At 41.8% G+C, this 17,768-nt stretch overlaps 1 protein-coding gene across 1 annotated transcript in view; it reads right to left on the bottom strand.

Moving 5' to 3' along the window:
* ADGRG2 (adhesion G protein-coupled receptor G2) overlaps positions 1-17,768 on the bottom strand; it is a 102,742-nt gene that overhangs the window by 48,419 nt on the left and 36,555 nt on the right. Inside the window, exons 5-8 of the mRNA XM_069946218.1 lie at positions 10,759-10,806; positions 3,936-3,971; positions 3,133-3,192; positions 1,476-1,538 (exon numbers count right to left, since the gene is read on the bottom strand). Coding sequence (XP_069802319.1) covers positions 1,476-1,538; positions 3,133-3,192; positions 3,936-3,971; positions 10,759-10,806 — 207 coding nt within the window. The remainder of the gene's footprint in view (positions 1-1,475; positions 1,539-3,132; positions 3,193-3,935; positions 3,972-10,758; positions 10,807-17,768) is intronic.

The raw sequence follows: 17,768 nt of genomic DNA on the forward strand, positions 1-17,768 counted from the left end.
TTGTTATGAATACTCTAGTAAAATCAAAGACATTTGTTAAAAAGTAGGCATAATAGCCGTAAACTGGCCCTAAGTACTCAAGTACATGTTACCTATGGCACGGGTAAATTATCCTGAACACATCCATATTTAGTTTACTATCTAACGATTCTCAAAAAAAGAGCCATTCTTTTTTACTAGTTCTAATGAACTCAATAGTAAAAGAGCCAATAACACAGACTTAATAAAGTGTGTCATTTCAAACAACTTTGCAGAAATCAATAGTACAAGCGATTTTAAGAAACACTGTAAGGGTGCGTTCACACCTACAGGATCTGCAGCAGATCTGCAGCAGATTTGATGCTGTGTTCAGTTATTTAAATGAAATCTGCTGCAGAAAATCAGCTGCAGATCCTGTAGGTGTGAACGCACCATAAAGGTTTTATTAGGCAAAAGAGCTTCCTTCTGTACTGACAAAGCTGTTTTCCAGCCCCCCTCCCCCCTCTCTTATCTGTTCATTATCAGGCAAAGTCGTCAACTTTACAGAGAAGCAAAGTGAAGACAGGTTTGCTGTGTCCATTAAAACTTATGGAGGCCGGAGGGGCCGAATGGGGATGAATGAGCAGGAAGAGGAGAGAACCAGCCCTGCAGTTTGGGGGCAGTCTAGCAAATGCTGGTTTCACAGGTCAGACTGCTCAGTGCTGGTCTAGTCCTCCTTATGCTCACTCATTACCCTCAGCCCCTCCCTGATAGGGTTATAATGGACACAGCAAACCCGTCTTCATTTTGTTTCTCTGCAACAGATAAGAAGTGGAGGGAGGTGGAAAAACAGCCTTGTGAGTAAAGAAGGAAGCTCTATTGCCTAATAAAACCTATTACAGAGTATATTATAATTGCTTATACTATTGATTTCTGCAAAGTTGTTTGAAATGACAGGTACAATGTCCAAACAAAAAGGAGATACCTCTGCGCAGACCACATAAACCATGGGTCTCCAAACTGCGGCCCTCCAGATGTTGCGAAACTACAAATCCCATCATGCCTGGACAGCTAACACTTTGGATTTGGCTGTCCAGGCATGATGGGAATTGTAGTTTTGCAACAGCTGGAGGGCCGCAGTTTGGAGACCCATGGCATGAACTAAAAGCAACTGTTTTATTTTTGTAAAATAATAAAGTACATATCTACAGGTAACACGTTTCTGGAGCGCTGGGCTCCCTTTCTCAAACCTCAAGATTATACCTTAAAATGACAGGCACACTTTATTTTTTACAGAAAAAAACAGCAGCTTTTTAAAAAGTATTTCCAGCCAATAAAAAAGCATTTTTGGTGTGCAAAAATAGCTCAACAAAAATTTCTAAATAAGGTGAGTTTACCCACACACATTTTACCCATTATAGACCAGTATCAATTTATATTGGTCTGGTAAATTCATAGCGGTTGTACAGGGAGCAGGAGGCTTCAGCCGGCTTCCTGTAATGTACATTGGCACTTACCATTTGTTATATTTGTGGTTTCAACCAAGAGTTTATTAGAACTGCTGGTCAATGTATTAGTCCCTGTAAAAAAAATTTAAAAAAATTATATGAAGATAAATCGAAAAATAAATACATTGAAATCTTCCTATATTACATTTTACTACTGCCATTATATACAAGCTTATTTTAAGAAAAGCTAATGTTTTTAAAGAGCCTAAACAAATCCAAATAAAAAAAATTCTCTTTATACTCGTCCTATTGACCTGTGCTTTACCATATAACAGATTAACCATATAACACAGTAAAGCTAAAAAAAAAAAAAAACAATACAAAATTTAGTTCTAATACTTTCCAGGAACTTGGCTTGTCCCATGGCCAGTTACACAGAGCGACAGGCAGCAGACTCGCTATAGTGATCAGGATTTTAGAATATGCTGAACGACAACGATCAGCCAACATTGTGCATGTCAGCTGATCATTGCCTTTCAACATGAGCTATTACACAAAACGATTATCAGCTGGTAATTGGCCAAGTACAGCCGATAATCGTTTTGTGTAATAGGATCCGAACAATGCGATTTATTAAACAGCGATAATTTGATAACGATTTTAAAGCAACGATTTGGATTTTATAAAGATCAGCATTTAGATGGAGAAAAATCGTTAGAAAAATCATTATTACAATAGTTTTTAAGATCGCTTAAGCCCATCTTTCACATAGGGTGAATCTTTGAAAGACTGTTTACACAAAGCGATCTGCAAATTTTTAGCGAATTTGAGAACATGCTAAAAGACCAAAATGAACGATTCCTTGCTCGTCTCTTGATCGTTTGCTGTGTTTACACAGAACAATTATTGCTCAAATGCGATTGTTAATTTCTGTTAAAATTCGAACGATAATCGTTCCGTGTAGGCATAGCATGAGTCACTCTAATAAATGTGGTGCATTTTTCTAATTTATCACTGTCTAAGAATTGGGTGTTCACATCTACTTAAAGGGAACCCGTCACCATAAAAATGCTACCTAAGCTATTGGCACCATGTTATATAGTTAAAGGAGCTGAGCAGACTGTTATATATCTTTATGGGAAAAGTTTCAGTATAACTTGAAATTTATTAATTGAAATCTGTGATGTTTCCATGCTAAATTTATACTGAATCTTTACCCACAAAGATACATATCAAAGTATCATAGCAATGTCTTGGTGACCGGTTCCTTTTAATCTGCTGTGGATTTTATGCTGTGAATATCAGCTATTTATTTACATTGGTTAAATCTGTAAATTCAGTATGTGTGACCATAACTTCAGATAGTTTTAGTAACTCCAGGCCTGTATTTGTATTGCAAAACCATAGCAAAAATAAAAAAACACAGATTTTTCTTTCTGTAAAAAAGTGATGAAATCTGCAAAAATTTTACTTATTAACATACCCTTAAAGGGGTACTGCCATCACATTTATGACACATCCCACCTCTGGGGCCCTCAGCTTTCTCCAGAACAGAGGTCCCCAGACACTTTCCCGCCTGAAGAAGCTGTTTCCGTAACTCCTATGGATTGGATTACAGAGAGGAGGGCCCCAGTTCTGGAAATATGTTATAATAGTTTGTAAAGGCAATAACCCTTTAATGAAACCAGAGGGCCTTTAAAAACATAGCAGTGTTTGACCTACATACCTGTAGTGGGGCTTTTTGTTGTTGAATTAAGAGGAGAGGTACTGGAGGGATTAGTTGTGGCTGCAGAAAACAAACAAATATTTAAAAAGCAAAAATATTAACATGTGGCCAGTAAGAGAGGTACTGCTGGTGTAAAATCCATAGTTCATCTATCATTAGCGTTTTTGTACATGTTATTAAAGTGTTACTGTCTTTATAAGTTTCAAAATCTAAATCAACAGTAGATGTGATATAAAGCAAGTTTGCAATTTACATTCATTGGGGTTTTTTTTTAGTTATCATGGTAAACAAGACACTTCCTGTTTTCTGAGGTTTTTTTTCCTCAAAACAGGAAACAGTCAGAGAACAGGAAGTCCAGTGTATCCCAGGCCATCTGAGCGCTCACAGAGAGAAGGACGAAAGATGGGTGCACTGGTGAACGTTGCACTGGTGGTGGTGGGGGGGGGGGGTGGTGGTGGGGGGGGGGGGGGGGGGGGGGGGGACGCACCTGGTGCACCTATAGACCTGATTAACATATTTTACCGGATCAGATTTCTCAAAGAAGTCAGGACTTAGTAGGGCAGCACTAAATAAAGGAGGTAGGGGGCTACCAAGAGTTATCAGCGGGTCCATACACACTAACCTGCTGATAGTTTTCCTTTAAAACCAGGGGTTCAATTTGCTACAATCTATTTACTGTGCATGAAGCAGGTAAACTTGTAGCAATATAAAGCAATCATAGACAGGTGAACTGTTGCATGGCACATTAGAATGACTTGTATTTACATAGGGATCAAACAGTACTTAAAAAAAAAAAGATTTACCTTTCGGTCCAGTAACGGGTAGTCCACCTATAGCTTCTAAAAAAGAAAATTCTATGAATGTATTATATTCCTTAAAAGAAACATGAACAAATGTACTGTTAATCTCAAACCCACTCAGTATATGACTATGGAAAGATGAGGTTGTCTTCTTTGGGGTTCCTTACAACAGAGAATTGGTTGAATTTATCATGTCGGTTAGAAGCTGCATGAACATCTAACTTTCATAAAACCATATGGATAGGACTCAAGGAAAGAATCAGTGACTGGTGAGGATTTACTTAAAAGATATCCTAATAAAACATTTCCTATTCAAGAAGGTGGCAGTTGCCTTTTCACACATACAACAAAACAACAAAGCAAGCTCTAAAAATGCAGACCATTCGCTAACATGGCACACCTGCTGTGATAAAATGCTCAGTGTAAAATGATTAAAAAACAAAACACTGTTCAAAAGATTATCACCAGTGAACAGCAAATTTCACTCCCAATGATCACCTCCATACCCTAATGTAACCCCATACCTTATATCTGATGTGACCCGGCTATGATGGACTGTTTACTCATGGTGCGTTTACACACACAGATTTATCTGACAGATTTTTTAAGCCAAAGCCAGGAGGGATCAGGTCATAAAGGAAAGACTGAGATTTCTCCTGTGTTTCTAATCCATTCTTGGCTTTGGCTTCCAAAATCTGTCAAATAAATCTCTCTCTGTAAATGCACCATTAGGGTGGGTTCAGACTGAGGAATTCTCGTGGAAAATGTCCGCGGAATTCCGTCAGCTGTCCGCCCGCACATCTGGGCGCCTTTCCGCCGGCCCCATAGACACCATTCTATGGTCCGGCGTATTCCGCTATACGCTGAAAGAACTGACATGTCACTTCTTTCAGTGGATCGCGGAATACGCCGGCCCATAGAATGGTGTCTATGGAGCCGGCGGAAAAGCGCATGCCCGTGCGGGCGGACAGCTGACAGAATTCCACGGACATTGTCCGCAAGAATTCCGTAGTGTGAACCCGCCCTAAGAGTTTACCAAAGATTTTTGTTTTGTAACTTTATTATGTCGGAATCTCTTACTTACAGTGTGAGGCTATGTTCACACAACGTAAAACTACGGCCGTGGAACAATGCCTTATTTGCAATGTGATCCCGGCCGGAGCGTACACACATCGTATACGCTCCAGCCGGGATCCCATACGCCGCCGGAAAAAACTGACATGTCAGTTTTCTGCAGCCGGAATTCAGTGAATTCCGGCCGCAGAAAGCCCTGTCAGTTCACACAGTGAAGCGAGCGGCCGCAGAAAGTAGGCTCTGTAGGCTATGGTAAGCTCTTTCCGGCCGGTACTTAAGTAGCGGCCGAGATGATCCGGCCAGAGACCGGCCGTTCTGTGACTCGGCCGGGGTCACGGAACGGCCGGTCTCATAAGTAGTGTGAACATAGGCTGAATCTTTCAGACTATGTAACCCATCTCAGTTTGCCAATAAGGTGGTGTATGTTTATTGTTTGTATGTATTGTGATACAAAATTCAATAAAAATCTTTGGAATTAAAAATATTAAAGGTCCTTTTACACAGAAAGATTATCTGACAGATTATCTGCCAAAGATTTGAAGCCAAAGCCAGGAATGGATTTGAAAAGAGGAGAAATCTCAGGCTTTCCTTTATGACCTGATCTCTGTTTATAGTCTGTTTCTGGCTTTGGCTTCAAATCTTTGGCAGATAATCTGTCAGATAATCTTTCTGTGTAAATGGACCCTAACACTGTTTATTTAAAGTTAAACTTTAGCTTGTTTGGGTGCGTTTACACAGAAAGATTTATCTGACAGATTTTGGAAGCCAAAGCCAGGAATGGATTTAAAAAGAGGATGGATCCCAGTCTTTCCTTTATGACCTGTTCTCTGTTTTTAGTCTGTTCCTGGTTTTGGCTTCAAAGATCTGTCAGATAAATCTGTCTGTGTAAACGCACTATTTGTTTCTTTCATACCCTGTTTCATCAGCAAAATTTAGTTCTATGTAGATCATGGGTCTCCAGACTGCGGCCCTCCAGGTGATGCCTGGACAGCCAAATCCAAAGCTTTAGCTGTCTGGGCATGATGGGAATTATAGTCATGTGACAGCTGGAGGGCCGCAGTTTGACACCCATGATGTAGATGATCCCGATGGCCTATCAGGATGTGCTATATAAATATGGTTTGAGTGTCAGTGCAGTGTACCCTATGTTCTTGTTCCCAGATTTTGTATTCTGTGGTATCTGCCTCAAGTCACTCTGCAATGTGTCTGTTTCCAAGTCTAATCCCTAGTTGTTTCCTGGGTTCTTATCCAGTCTATTCCTGGTGCTTCCACCTCGCCGTTCAGCCATTCACCTACTGGTCCTACATATTTGAATGTCTCTTTGCCTGTCATTTTATGTCTTTTCCTGCTAGTCAGCCAACCACCCCAGCTCCCTCATCAACATTCCCATCAAGTTCCTGTGTCCACATCTCAACCCAAAAAAGTCAAAAGCGTTATCCAGGATTCTAAAAACGGCTTCATTCCAAAGACAGTGGCATTTTAGCTCGGCTCCATTGACTTCAATAGAACTGAGCTGCAATACTATATGTAAACTGAGAACAAGAGTGGTGCTGTTTCTGGAAGAAAGCAGACATGTTTTTATCTTGGATAACCCCTTTAAGGGTAGCTTTACATGTAACGGATCCGCAGCAGATTTTATGCTGCGAATTCACAGTGAAATCCGCTGCGGATCCCTTGTCCGGCATTTTGAATGAGAATCCATACTGGCAGAGGGATTAACTGGGCGAGATTAACATACTCGCAGCGGGATGTCAGTCCCACTGCCAGTATGTATTCTCATTCAAAATGCCGGACAAGGGATCCGCAGTGGATTTTTACTGTGAATTTGCAGCGTCAAATCCGCTGCGAATCCGTTACATGTGACGCTACCCTAAATCATAACGGCCTCTTAAATAATCATTTATTAATATAATAATAATATTAATAATAACAACAACAACAAATACAATACACAACTAAGTAAAATAGATTGTTAAACATGTCAGAAAATGCTTGTTAACACCACAGTTTAATGTCCATCATAATCAATGTCCATAGGGCAAAGTTGTTTTATTTATCCTGCGTATGCTGATCAAGAAAAGCACAGTAAATCTTCAATGACTAGTTACTTCTTCCATTGACCATCCTTTTGAATGAGTATGTACACATCTCAACCAGATTTGATTTTGTCCCATTCTGTCTTGAGGAAATTCTCCATTTATGACCCTAAAAACAAGGCCTGGACTGGAGAAACGTTGAGAGTGATGTACCCTGACTTGGCCAATGCCAAAGCAGAGAAAAGGTTCAATTTAGAGAGGTTCAAAGAAGGTATTGTTCACATCACATTTATGACCGCCATGGGTGTATGGAATCCATCTAATCTATACATTGATACCCTGATCTCAAGGTAGGCCTTCAATGTGTGATCGTCAGGAGTGCCGAGCTATTCAGACAAGCCGCAGTGGAATCAATGGGAGCTAAGGTGTAGAAACCTAGTGGCAACAACACAACCAATGGTGCATGGCTTCTTGCACTATTTATGTGCCAGAGCAGAGGGAGAAAAGAAAACAAGGACTGATTACTAAGCAGGTGGTATCCAATGTGTGCGAAGGAGAATACATGCAAAGATTGGAGATTTATCCAACATGGTGCAAAGTGAAACTGGCCCAGTTGCCCCTAGCAACCAATCAGATTCCCCCTTTCATTTTCCAAAGAGTCTGTGAGGAATGAAAAGTGGAATCTGATTGGTTGCTAGGGGCAACTGGGCCAGTTTCACTTTACACCATGTTTGATAAATCTCCCCCATTGTGTCCAGAGACCTGATAGCAGCCTTTAGGTTATATGCTGCTTACATGGTCACTACCGTGGTAATCAAAAGGTGTTTGGGGGAAAATAAAACTTCTCATTGTCAGTATGAGTGTTAACCTGATACCGAGGAAAATGGTGACGTTCCAGCTGGGCCTAGATCATAGTGGGGTGACATAAACTGGAATGCACCTACGGATATCTGCTTGGAAGAAAAGAAGTCCCTTATCTTGCTGGGAAATTTTATCCTTAAAAAGATTCCTTTCTAATGTTTATATGACCTTAGGTTTATGATGTTAATTATTATCTTTTTTATATTATCATAAGGTTTAAGCCTGTTTATGTTTTAGACTTCTTACGACAGCGCTATAACCATTCACTTCCAAAACATTTAATGTATGTATCATTTGTTATAGGTCAGGACACGAGATGAGCAAATTTACAGTAAATGTGTCCAATCCTGATCACTAGACCATTAAATCCTGCTGCCTGAATAAGGTGGATGTAGCTGTAGGGCCGCCTGGAAAACATGGGTACAGCCCTAGGAGACCTAGGGCTGTATCCATGTTTTCCAGGCAGTTCTAGGGATGTTTTCCATGCAGTGAGAGTCAACGACAGAGCGATTAGGTTTGGGTTTGGCCGATCTTAATCTAAGTTTGCTCATCTCTAATCATGACTTATAACGTGGGAGGCTGGTACAGTACTTAGAGTCCAGATCACGATATCACCTGTATCATATCAAGTACAGTACCATGTACTGAAAAGCAAGAACAACATTTCTACTATGTTCCTGATCATTAGTAGAATATCAGTTTTTATTATATTTCTACTGAAGCTGGACTTAAAGGGGTTATCCAGTGCTACAAAAACATGGCCACTTTCTTCCAGAGACAGCACCACTCTTGTCTCCAGTTCAGGTGGGGTGTGCAATTAAAGGGGTTATCCAGCACTACAAAAACATGGCCACTTTTCTCCCTTTCTTGTCTCCAGATTAGGTGGGGTTTGGAACTCAGTTCCATTGAAGTAAATGGAGCTTAATTGCAAACCACACCTGAATTGGAGACAAGAGGGGGAAAAGTAGCCATGTTTTTGTAGCGCTGGATAACGCCTTTTTGAGCTCCATTCACTTTGATGCAACTGAGTTACAAAACCTGCACCCAAGAGGCGGAAATTCCAAGTGGAATTCCTGCTGCAGACTCCACTCTGCCTCACTGCCTTAATAAGTTAACCCTTTCACGACCTGGGGTCATTGATTCCTCAATGCCCAGGTTGTTTTAGGACATCAGCTTATGGGATCATAATGATCCCATAAGCTGATGTCCCTGTGTCTACTCCCTCTCCTCTGTCCCCTGCCGCTGTTACAATTTTGTGACAGCGGCAGGGGAGAGACGGGAGGGGGCAGATGTCAATGGTGCATGCCCCACGCGCCCAGCCTTCCCCCCGTCCCCCGCCGTCCTCCGTAGCCAGGAAACCAGTTTCCATGGCTACCATTGGGGCTCTGCGATTACTTCGCAGAGCCCCAATGGACATTATCCTGGATCGTAAATTAATGTTGCTGCAGCATCAGGCATAGGTTGCAGCGACGTTAATTTACAGTGCGCCGGTGGAATGAGGTTAAGTATAGAGTGCCTCCACTCTCCTCTGCTCTCAGCTCAAAAAATTGACTTGTAAATTCTTTGAGCAAAGAGCAGCGGAGAGGCCCTACACATAACATTGAGACAGTGAGGCAGGCGGAATTCCGAGCGGAGTCCGCGGCGGGGATTCCACTCGGAATGTCCACCTCTTTTTTTCTCAGTGTCATTGTACCCAAACTGGAGACAAGAGTTGTGCTGTATCTGGAAGAAAGTAGCAATGTTTTTGTAGCGCTGAATAGACTCTTTAAAAAATATGCTTAGGATATATGTTAGATTTTGGCAGCTTTTCTACCACTCCACAGTCTCAGTTTTTCAATGCTAGATTTCCTTAAAGGGGTTGTCCAGTGAAAATCTTTTTCTTTCAAATCAACTGGTGTCAGAAAGTCATATAGATTTGTAATTTACTTCTATTAAAAAATCTCAAGTCTTTCCATATTTATTAGTTACTTTATGTCATACAGGGAAAGTTTTATTTTCAGTCAGTGCTCTCTACTGACATCTCTGGCCGAGACAGCAGAGAGCAGTATCAGACTGAAAACACTTTCTGTATGACATATAGTCACTAATAAATATGGGAACACTTGAGATTTTTTAATAATAGTAAATTACAAATCTATATAACTTTCTGATGAAAGAAAAAGATTTTCGCTGGACAACCCCTTTTAAGGCTGGGTTCACACCAACCTAATAAGTACTTTTAGGCCACGTTTGGCCGTTGTAGATATCAACACCAAACACTAATGGCATTACATTAACTTGTATGAAACAACGGCCAAAGTGTATACACTGCGGCCGCACAGGAAACTGACATATCTATTTTGCGCTAGTGCTATTCATTGAACTGCGTCCACACAATATAGGCTGTGCACACAATGTAATGTACAGCTTCCGGCCATACCTAACATTGTGTTCTATAGCTGATTGGAATGCGGCCACACCCGAATGTGCCGCATTCCAATTAAAGTTCACCCAGCTGATACTGCTGTATTGGCCGGGAGACACATGTAAGACAACAGCCAATTTTCGACATGGCTGTGTCAAATAACGGCTGTTTTCTTACCCTGTGTGAACGTGGCTATATGTTGTTATTATTACAGCCCCAAATCCTGGCCTGTTTGCAGTGTTGGGACTCGTGGCCATAATACTAATGTAACAATACATCTGTATTAGGGGAGTGTGAACCCAGCTGTACAGGCACTGTTATTAATCTGAGAGTTTAAGCCGAGGAAAGTGTATTCTCTGCGGCAAGAGTGGAAGAAAGAAGCAGTCAGATAATTAAATCAGCTTAACTATAATTAGTAGAACACAATTAGGCAGCACAGGTTTAGTTTTACCTCTTTTAGATCTTTTGTGAAACATGTGATTGTTATTGTTGATCTGACCTGTTTCATAGAAGGATAAAAAAGGAAATTATTAGATTTATTAGATTAATTTTATAGATTAGTTAATGATTGAAAATATTTCCTGCAGATTATTTATTTGGCATAATTACTGTTAGGGCGCCTTCACACACCCCGGATGCACTGCGGATCCAGTGTCAGTGCATCCCTATGAGAATACATATTCGCAGTGGGATTGACATCCCGCTGCTTGTATGTAAGTTAATACCCCCCCGGCCTGAGCGTACATCACCTGCTCCCCGCTCTGGCTTGCTTGGGGGTTCTCGGCAGGACTTCCTGCCCAGCAAGGCAGCCACTGATTGGCTGAGTGGGACGAGCAGAAGCTGGGAACCCCTGAAGCAAGCCATAGCGGGGAGAAGGTGATGTATGCTCCAGTCAGCTGGGGGTTAACTTACATACACGCAGCGGGATGTCAATCCTGCTACGAGTATGTATTCTCATAGGGATACACTGACACTGCGTGAAATCTGCTGCGGATCCAGTGTGCGTGAAGGCACCCATAATGAGGATTGATGGAGTCACATGGTTTGTTCTTAAGGCAATGTTCACACATACCATTAATTAGTGGTATTTAGCTGCAAATTGCACAACTGTGGTAAAATATTGCTATTTTTGACACAATTTTATAAAAATTGTTGCAAAAAAAAATATTTATATTTTACCTCTAATTGTGCAATTCACGGCAAAACAGAGCAAATGAAGTGCTATGTGTGAACATATCCTAAATGCACCCGCTCTTCTCTGATCATCACTGATCAGGAGCAAGTCTGCTAAAACAGACCCTTAATGGTGCGTTCACACCTACAGGATCTGCAGCTGATTTTCTGCAGCAGATTTCATTTAAATAACTGAACACAGCATCAAATCTGCTGCAGATCTGCTGCAGATCCTGTAGGTGTGAACGCACCCTAAAGGGGTACTCCTGAGAAAAGAAAATGTTTTTTTTTTTATCAGAAATTTATATAGATATGTAAATGACTTCTTTAAAAATCTCAAGTCTTCCAGTACTTATTAGCAGCTGTATGTCCTGCAGGAAGTGGTGTATTCTTTTCCAGTCTGACATGGTGCTCTCTGCTGCTACCTCTGTTTGTGCCCAGAGCAGTAGCAAATCCATGTAGAAAACCTTTCCTGAATTGGATAATTCCTTACTTTGTGAGACTGGAAAGAAAACTTTCCCTGGAGTACCCCTTTAAAGGGGTTATCCAGGGCTACAATAACATGGCCATTTTCTTCCAGAGACAGACCCACTCTTGTCTCCAGCTTGGGCAGGGTTTTGCTGCTCAGTTCCATTGAAGTGAATGGAGCTTAATTGCTAACTGCACCTGAACTGGAGACAAGAGTCGTGTTGTCTCTAAAAGAAAGTGGCCATGTTTTTTTAGCACTGGATAACCCCTTTAAAAATGAGCACCTACAAGACTTCTGCTTATCCAGCATTTAGAAGTGAATTATGATGCTGGTGCTACGCTATTCATGATTCCTCCAGCCTGAATGTCCATACATGCAGCTCCTTTCGACATTTCCATTGCTGCACGATTGTGATACCTCTAAGACAATCAGCCAGAAGGGGGTTTGCCCTAATTAGCATCTGGGTTCCCCTTTAAACAATACTCTTAGTGGAAGTTCAGGAAACCACCTGTTGGGTGCCCAGGCAGCCACTTAGGCACTGTATCATGAGTATTTTTAAGGTTATGTTCATACGTTCATATGTTCTGATCGATCAGTCAGGACACCAATGACTTATAGAAGGGTCTAGGGTTCCGTTTTTGAACGCAAGAAGAATGCTAGATGAAGTAGGGGCTTTGAGCATACGTCAACGGAGGCTTTTAAATCGCAGCCATGCAGAGTTATAAAAGAAACTTTGCTTTTATCTATTTTACCTTACATTCATTATGTTTGACTTAGTTATTGCCCTGCTGCACTATACCTGATGGTGAGGTTTCATTTCTGATCTCAGTTTATTTGCTTTTATCAGGTTAAAATAATTGTTTATCATAGAATTCAGTGATTATTTAGTTTTTACTTCTGATAAGTGTATTACTATTTAATAAACAGACCATAAGAGCTGTAGAAAACCTTTGGCCATATTTTGCCCTGTAGTTTCTCCATGGTAGTTTGTCTTACCCAAATTCCGATGATGGCTTACACTCTAAGGGGCCTATTCCACGGAGCAATAATCGGCCGATTATCGCTCTGTGGAATGGAGAAAACAATTAGCCAATAATCGTGTCATCGTCTGATGGTTTATTTAGGCCCAAACCTAAAATCATCGGTCACCCACCCCGCATTGCTGCGCCTAATAGCGATGCGCTGACGGGCGACTGACGATTCAAGCAGCATACATTACCTAGCAGGGCTTCTCCTCCGCTCCGTCTTCATCCCGGTCCCACGCGCAGCAGCAGCTTCGGTGCCGCCTGACTGAGCTGTAAGACTGCTCAGCCAATTACAGGCTGGGACCGCTGGATGAAGACGGAGCGGAGGAGAAGCCTCTCAGCCACTCAGTGAAGGAGCCGGGATCCGAGCGGACTTCAAACGGATCCCGCCTCCTTCACTGAGTGGCTGAGCGGCCCTGAGACGTAGCGTCTCGGGCGGCGTCAGACACCAGGAAGCGGCCGGGAACCGGGGACCGGAGCGCCGCGATGAGTGACCCGCCGCTCGAACCGGGGAGGTGAGTGGACGTCTTTTATTTCAGCCACCTCCTCCCCGGTCCCCCCCAAAAAGTGCTCCCACACTGGATAACCCCTAAAGCTTGGTTAGTGTAGTTCAGCTCCCATTGAAGTGAATAAGAACTGAGCTGTAGTACCCAGATTGGCCACTACAAACCATATTGAGCTGTCCTACTCCATTTAATTGTATATGGCAACGCTGAAAAATAACTGATCATTAGAGTATAGGCACTCCACCGATCTGAAATTGATGACCTGTTCTGTGGGTAGGTCACCCATAGATTTTGCCCTTAAAACCCCATTTTCATGCAGCCTGAACCAGAGGTAATTGGGCTGTCCCCAGCAGCTTTGTTCTACCCTACCAGCCTTAAAGGGGTTATCCAGCACTACAAAAACATGGCCACTTTCTTCCAGAGACAGCACCACTCTTATCTCCAGTTTGGGTGGGGTTTTGCTGCTCAGTTCCATTTAAGTAAATGGAGCTTAATTGCAAACCACATTTAAAATGGAGACAAGAGTGGTGCTGTCTCTGGAAGAAAGTGGCCATGTGTTAGATAACCCCTTTAACTGATAGATCTCTTCTTATACCCAAGCTGATGGGCCAGTCGGACAGGTTCCCTTTATCATTCTTGTATTTTGCTTCTAAACTTCACATATTCTACATCTCCCTGTTTTTTTGTAACTCATGATTAGCAGCAAGGAAAACTTTTGAAGAAATTTAGGGAGGTAGAATAAGAATGCAGAAGCACATGACATATGTTTTAGGCTGGGTTCACACTACGTATATTTCAGTCAGTATTGTGGTCCTCATATTGCAACCAAAACCAGGAGTGGATTGAAAACACAGAAAGGCTCTGTTCACACAATGTTGAAATTGAGTGAATGGCCGCCATTTAATGGCAAATATTTGCTGTTATTTTAAAACAACGGCTGTTGTATTGAAATAATGGCCGTTATTTACCGTTATATGGCGGCCATCCACTCAATTTCAACATTGTGTGAACAGATCCTTTTTGTGTTTTCAATCCACTCCTGGTTTTGGTTGCAATACTGGATACACAATACTGGACCACAATACTGACTGAAATATACGTAGTGTGAACCCAGCCTTAGAGCGTAATAATGTTCAGTGGTGTTATACAAAGTCTCCAAAATATTCTAAGAGTAACCATTACGTATAGGAAAGAGCCTCAATAAAAACGGATTGCAGTCCAAAGCCAACACCCTGCAAGATGTTCACAAACAGTAAACTGAAGACAAATGTCAATGGATATAGACAAAGATTCTTGTTAGAAACCAACAATTATAAAGCGTAACTCCATTCAAAACCTGAACTACAACTCTAACTGTACTTATCCACAATGCCCACGCTTCCCCACTAGCTTCACAGGTATTTAGGCAGCTGAGATATAGGAGCTGATTTGTAAGGTTAAGCACCTTACAAAGTTTTTTCCCACTAAGGTAACCGCATCTCTGTAGGGTCAGGCAGTCCATGTATATTTTATCCCTGTAGAATGAAGTTACCCATACACTTAATACTAAAGTTGGCTGACACTATGGGGGAGATTTATCAATGGGTGTAAAATTTAGACTGGTGCAAACTGCCCACAGCAACCAATCACAGCTCAGCTTTCCTTTCAGCACTGCCTAAAGCTGAGCTGTGATTGGTTGCTGTGGGCAGTTTGCACCAGTCTAAATTTTACACCCTTTGATAAATCTCCCCCTATAAGTTGTATGGGGGTCTCCCGACCTCTCCAACAGATGATGGCAGTGAAGAGAAGGTTCAGGTATAAAGGATTTACAACTCCCAATCCTGTGGTGCTGGGAGGTAGAAGCCAGTACCATAGCTTCCACCCCCTCCCCCCATAGGGAAGCCAGGAGAGATAGCTGCCACCACTGCAATTATTGAAAGTGTATGGGCACCTTTAAGAGATAAATACTACTAGTAACCACCATGGACTGCAAGCACTTCAGTGCGTAAGTAACCGTACCAAACAAATTACTTGTCTTCTTCCTATGGGTTTTATATGGAGTTAAAAGTAGCATCACAGGTTCGGAGAGGAGTTAGGCATCATACATTCACTGTATACATGTATAATTCTACTGATTTTCCTGATCCAAATCATATTATAAACCAATTGTTTTTTCTGCAGAAGAATTGACAGCTGATTAAGGTTTATGGTACAATTTTGGTGACAGTCCTTTGTGATAAAAATGTAAACCTGTCCAGTAAGAGAGCATTTACATGTGTCCGTGCATGGTCCATATATACGGACAATATGCTACAGATTGGAATCATGGCACTCCCAGCATCTTGATTTATTATGTGGCTGTGTCAGTACATCAAAGATTTAACCTGATTCAGAGCTCCCGGCATCATAACGAATCATGTTGCCCGGAGCTCCAAATTCCATCCCAAAGCACATTGTTTATATATACGGACCGTGAAAGGAACGCGTGAGTGCCCCCTTAGTTTCCTACTGATGCATTTGGATTATGATCAATTAAAATGGCCCTTTGTTACTGCAGGTCTGGGGATCAGTTTGGTATGGCATCTGATCGCTGATCCTTTGTTCTGGCAGCTTCCTCTGCAGAAAAAAGTCAAAATGTACCAGTCCACCCCCAGTAAGAAAGCAGAATGTTAAGAAGTCTTTATTATTTATTACAGACAGTGTGATGGGCATACAAGTTACAACTGAATTTGCCATTGGGTAACCATAATCAAAAAGTTTAAGGCTATGTTCACACTACGTAAGTTTCCAGCCGTAGCGCGCTCCGTGAATAAGCGGCCGGAGACTTACATAGTTTGCGTACAATGGAAAGTATACGATCTACGGCTGCACAGTTCACACTACGTACAAACTTACGCCCGGATCGTATGCGGTGCCGTAAAAAATGAACCAGACCATTGTTTCGGGACGGAAATGCTGTAACTTACGCCCATAGCGTAACATGCGGTCCCGTACAGAGTGGTGATTTCTTCATTTTTACACTTTGATTTGCCGATCCAAAACGTTCTGTGGGGTGTCCGGGGCTAGCCGAAGATATCCAAGTAAAAGACCGCTGTCAGATCGCTACGTACGCCGCTCGGGAAGCGTACGTAGCTTAGGGGCGTAAGTTTCTGGACCGTACATAGGCGGCCGCAACTTGCGTAAATCCCTGCCGGAGTTTTACACGTATATGTCCGGCCGCGATAAATATGCGGCCGGACATATACGTAGTGTGAACATAGCCTAAGACTGTATTTAAAATTGTTAGAATGTATCATTTGCCTTTATAAAGATATAGATTTTCTGTAGGACTGTATATACTGTAGTGCCCATAGCCTGAGGTATAACATAGTCATATATCTTACATCTACAAGTTGATGTGATATATTATTTGATACAGCAGGCACCCATACACTAGTATAAGGAGTGTACCAAATCCAGGGTTAAATAGTATACCTCAGGCTAAGCTACTGTATGGGGACAGTAAAGAACATATGTCCACCTTTTTTTATGGCTGTAGATGATAAAGATGACAAAGCCAGATGATTAGTAAAGCAGGCAGTAAAGAAAAAAGGAAAAGGGGAAAAAAACGTTACAATCAGCTATTAAAACTTAGCAAGCCCAAGATTTTCAATGCCGCGTTAGAATGCTAACTCAAGGCTTTACCATTTTAGGCTGCGTTCACACTACGTATATTTCAGTCAGTATATTTCAGTCAGTATTGCAACCAAAACCAGGAGTGGATTAAAAACACAGAAAGGATCTGTTCACACAATGTTGAAATTGAGTGGATGGCCGCCATATAACAGTAAATAACTGCCACTATTTCAATATAACAGCTGTTGTTCTAAAATAACACCAAATATTTGCCATTAAATGGCAGCGATCCACTCAATTTCAACATTGTGTGAACAGATCCTTTGTGTTTTTAATCCACTCCTGCTTTTGGTTGCAATATGAGGACCACAATACTGACTGAAATATACGTAGTGTGAACATAGCCTTATTCTGCAAACTAACGGCCCTATTACACTAAATGACTGTATAATAGCGCTTGTTGAAAGGCATTGATCAGCCAACATGCACAATGTCGGCTGATTGTGGTCTTTGAACATGCTGAAAGATAAACATTATGTCAGTGATGGACTGCTACTTTTTGATCCGTGTAATAGGAGGGGTGGCAGCAGACCGCCGCTGACTTCAATGGGCAGCCTGAACAATCTAATGATCGTTCAGTGGCCCGTCCTTCTCCTGTAATAGCACAGGCAGTGGTTGGGGAATGAAGGGGAAG

Source organism: Dendropsophus ebraccatus, chromosome 11, assembly GCF_027789765.1.
Source record: "Dendropsophus ebraccatus isolate aDenEbr1 chromosome 11, aDenEbr1.pat, whole genome shotgun sequence".
NCBI classification, from domain to species: Eukaryota; Metazoa; Chordata; class Amphibia; order Anura; family Hylidae; genus Dendropsophus; species Dendropsophus ebraccatus.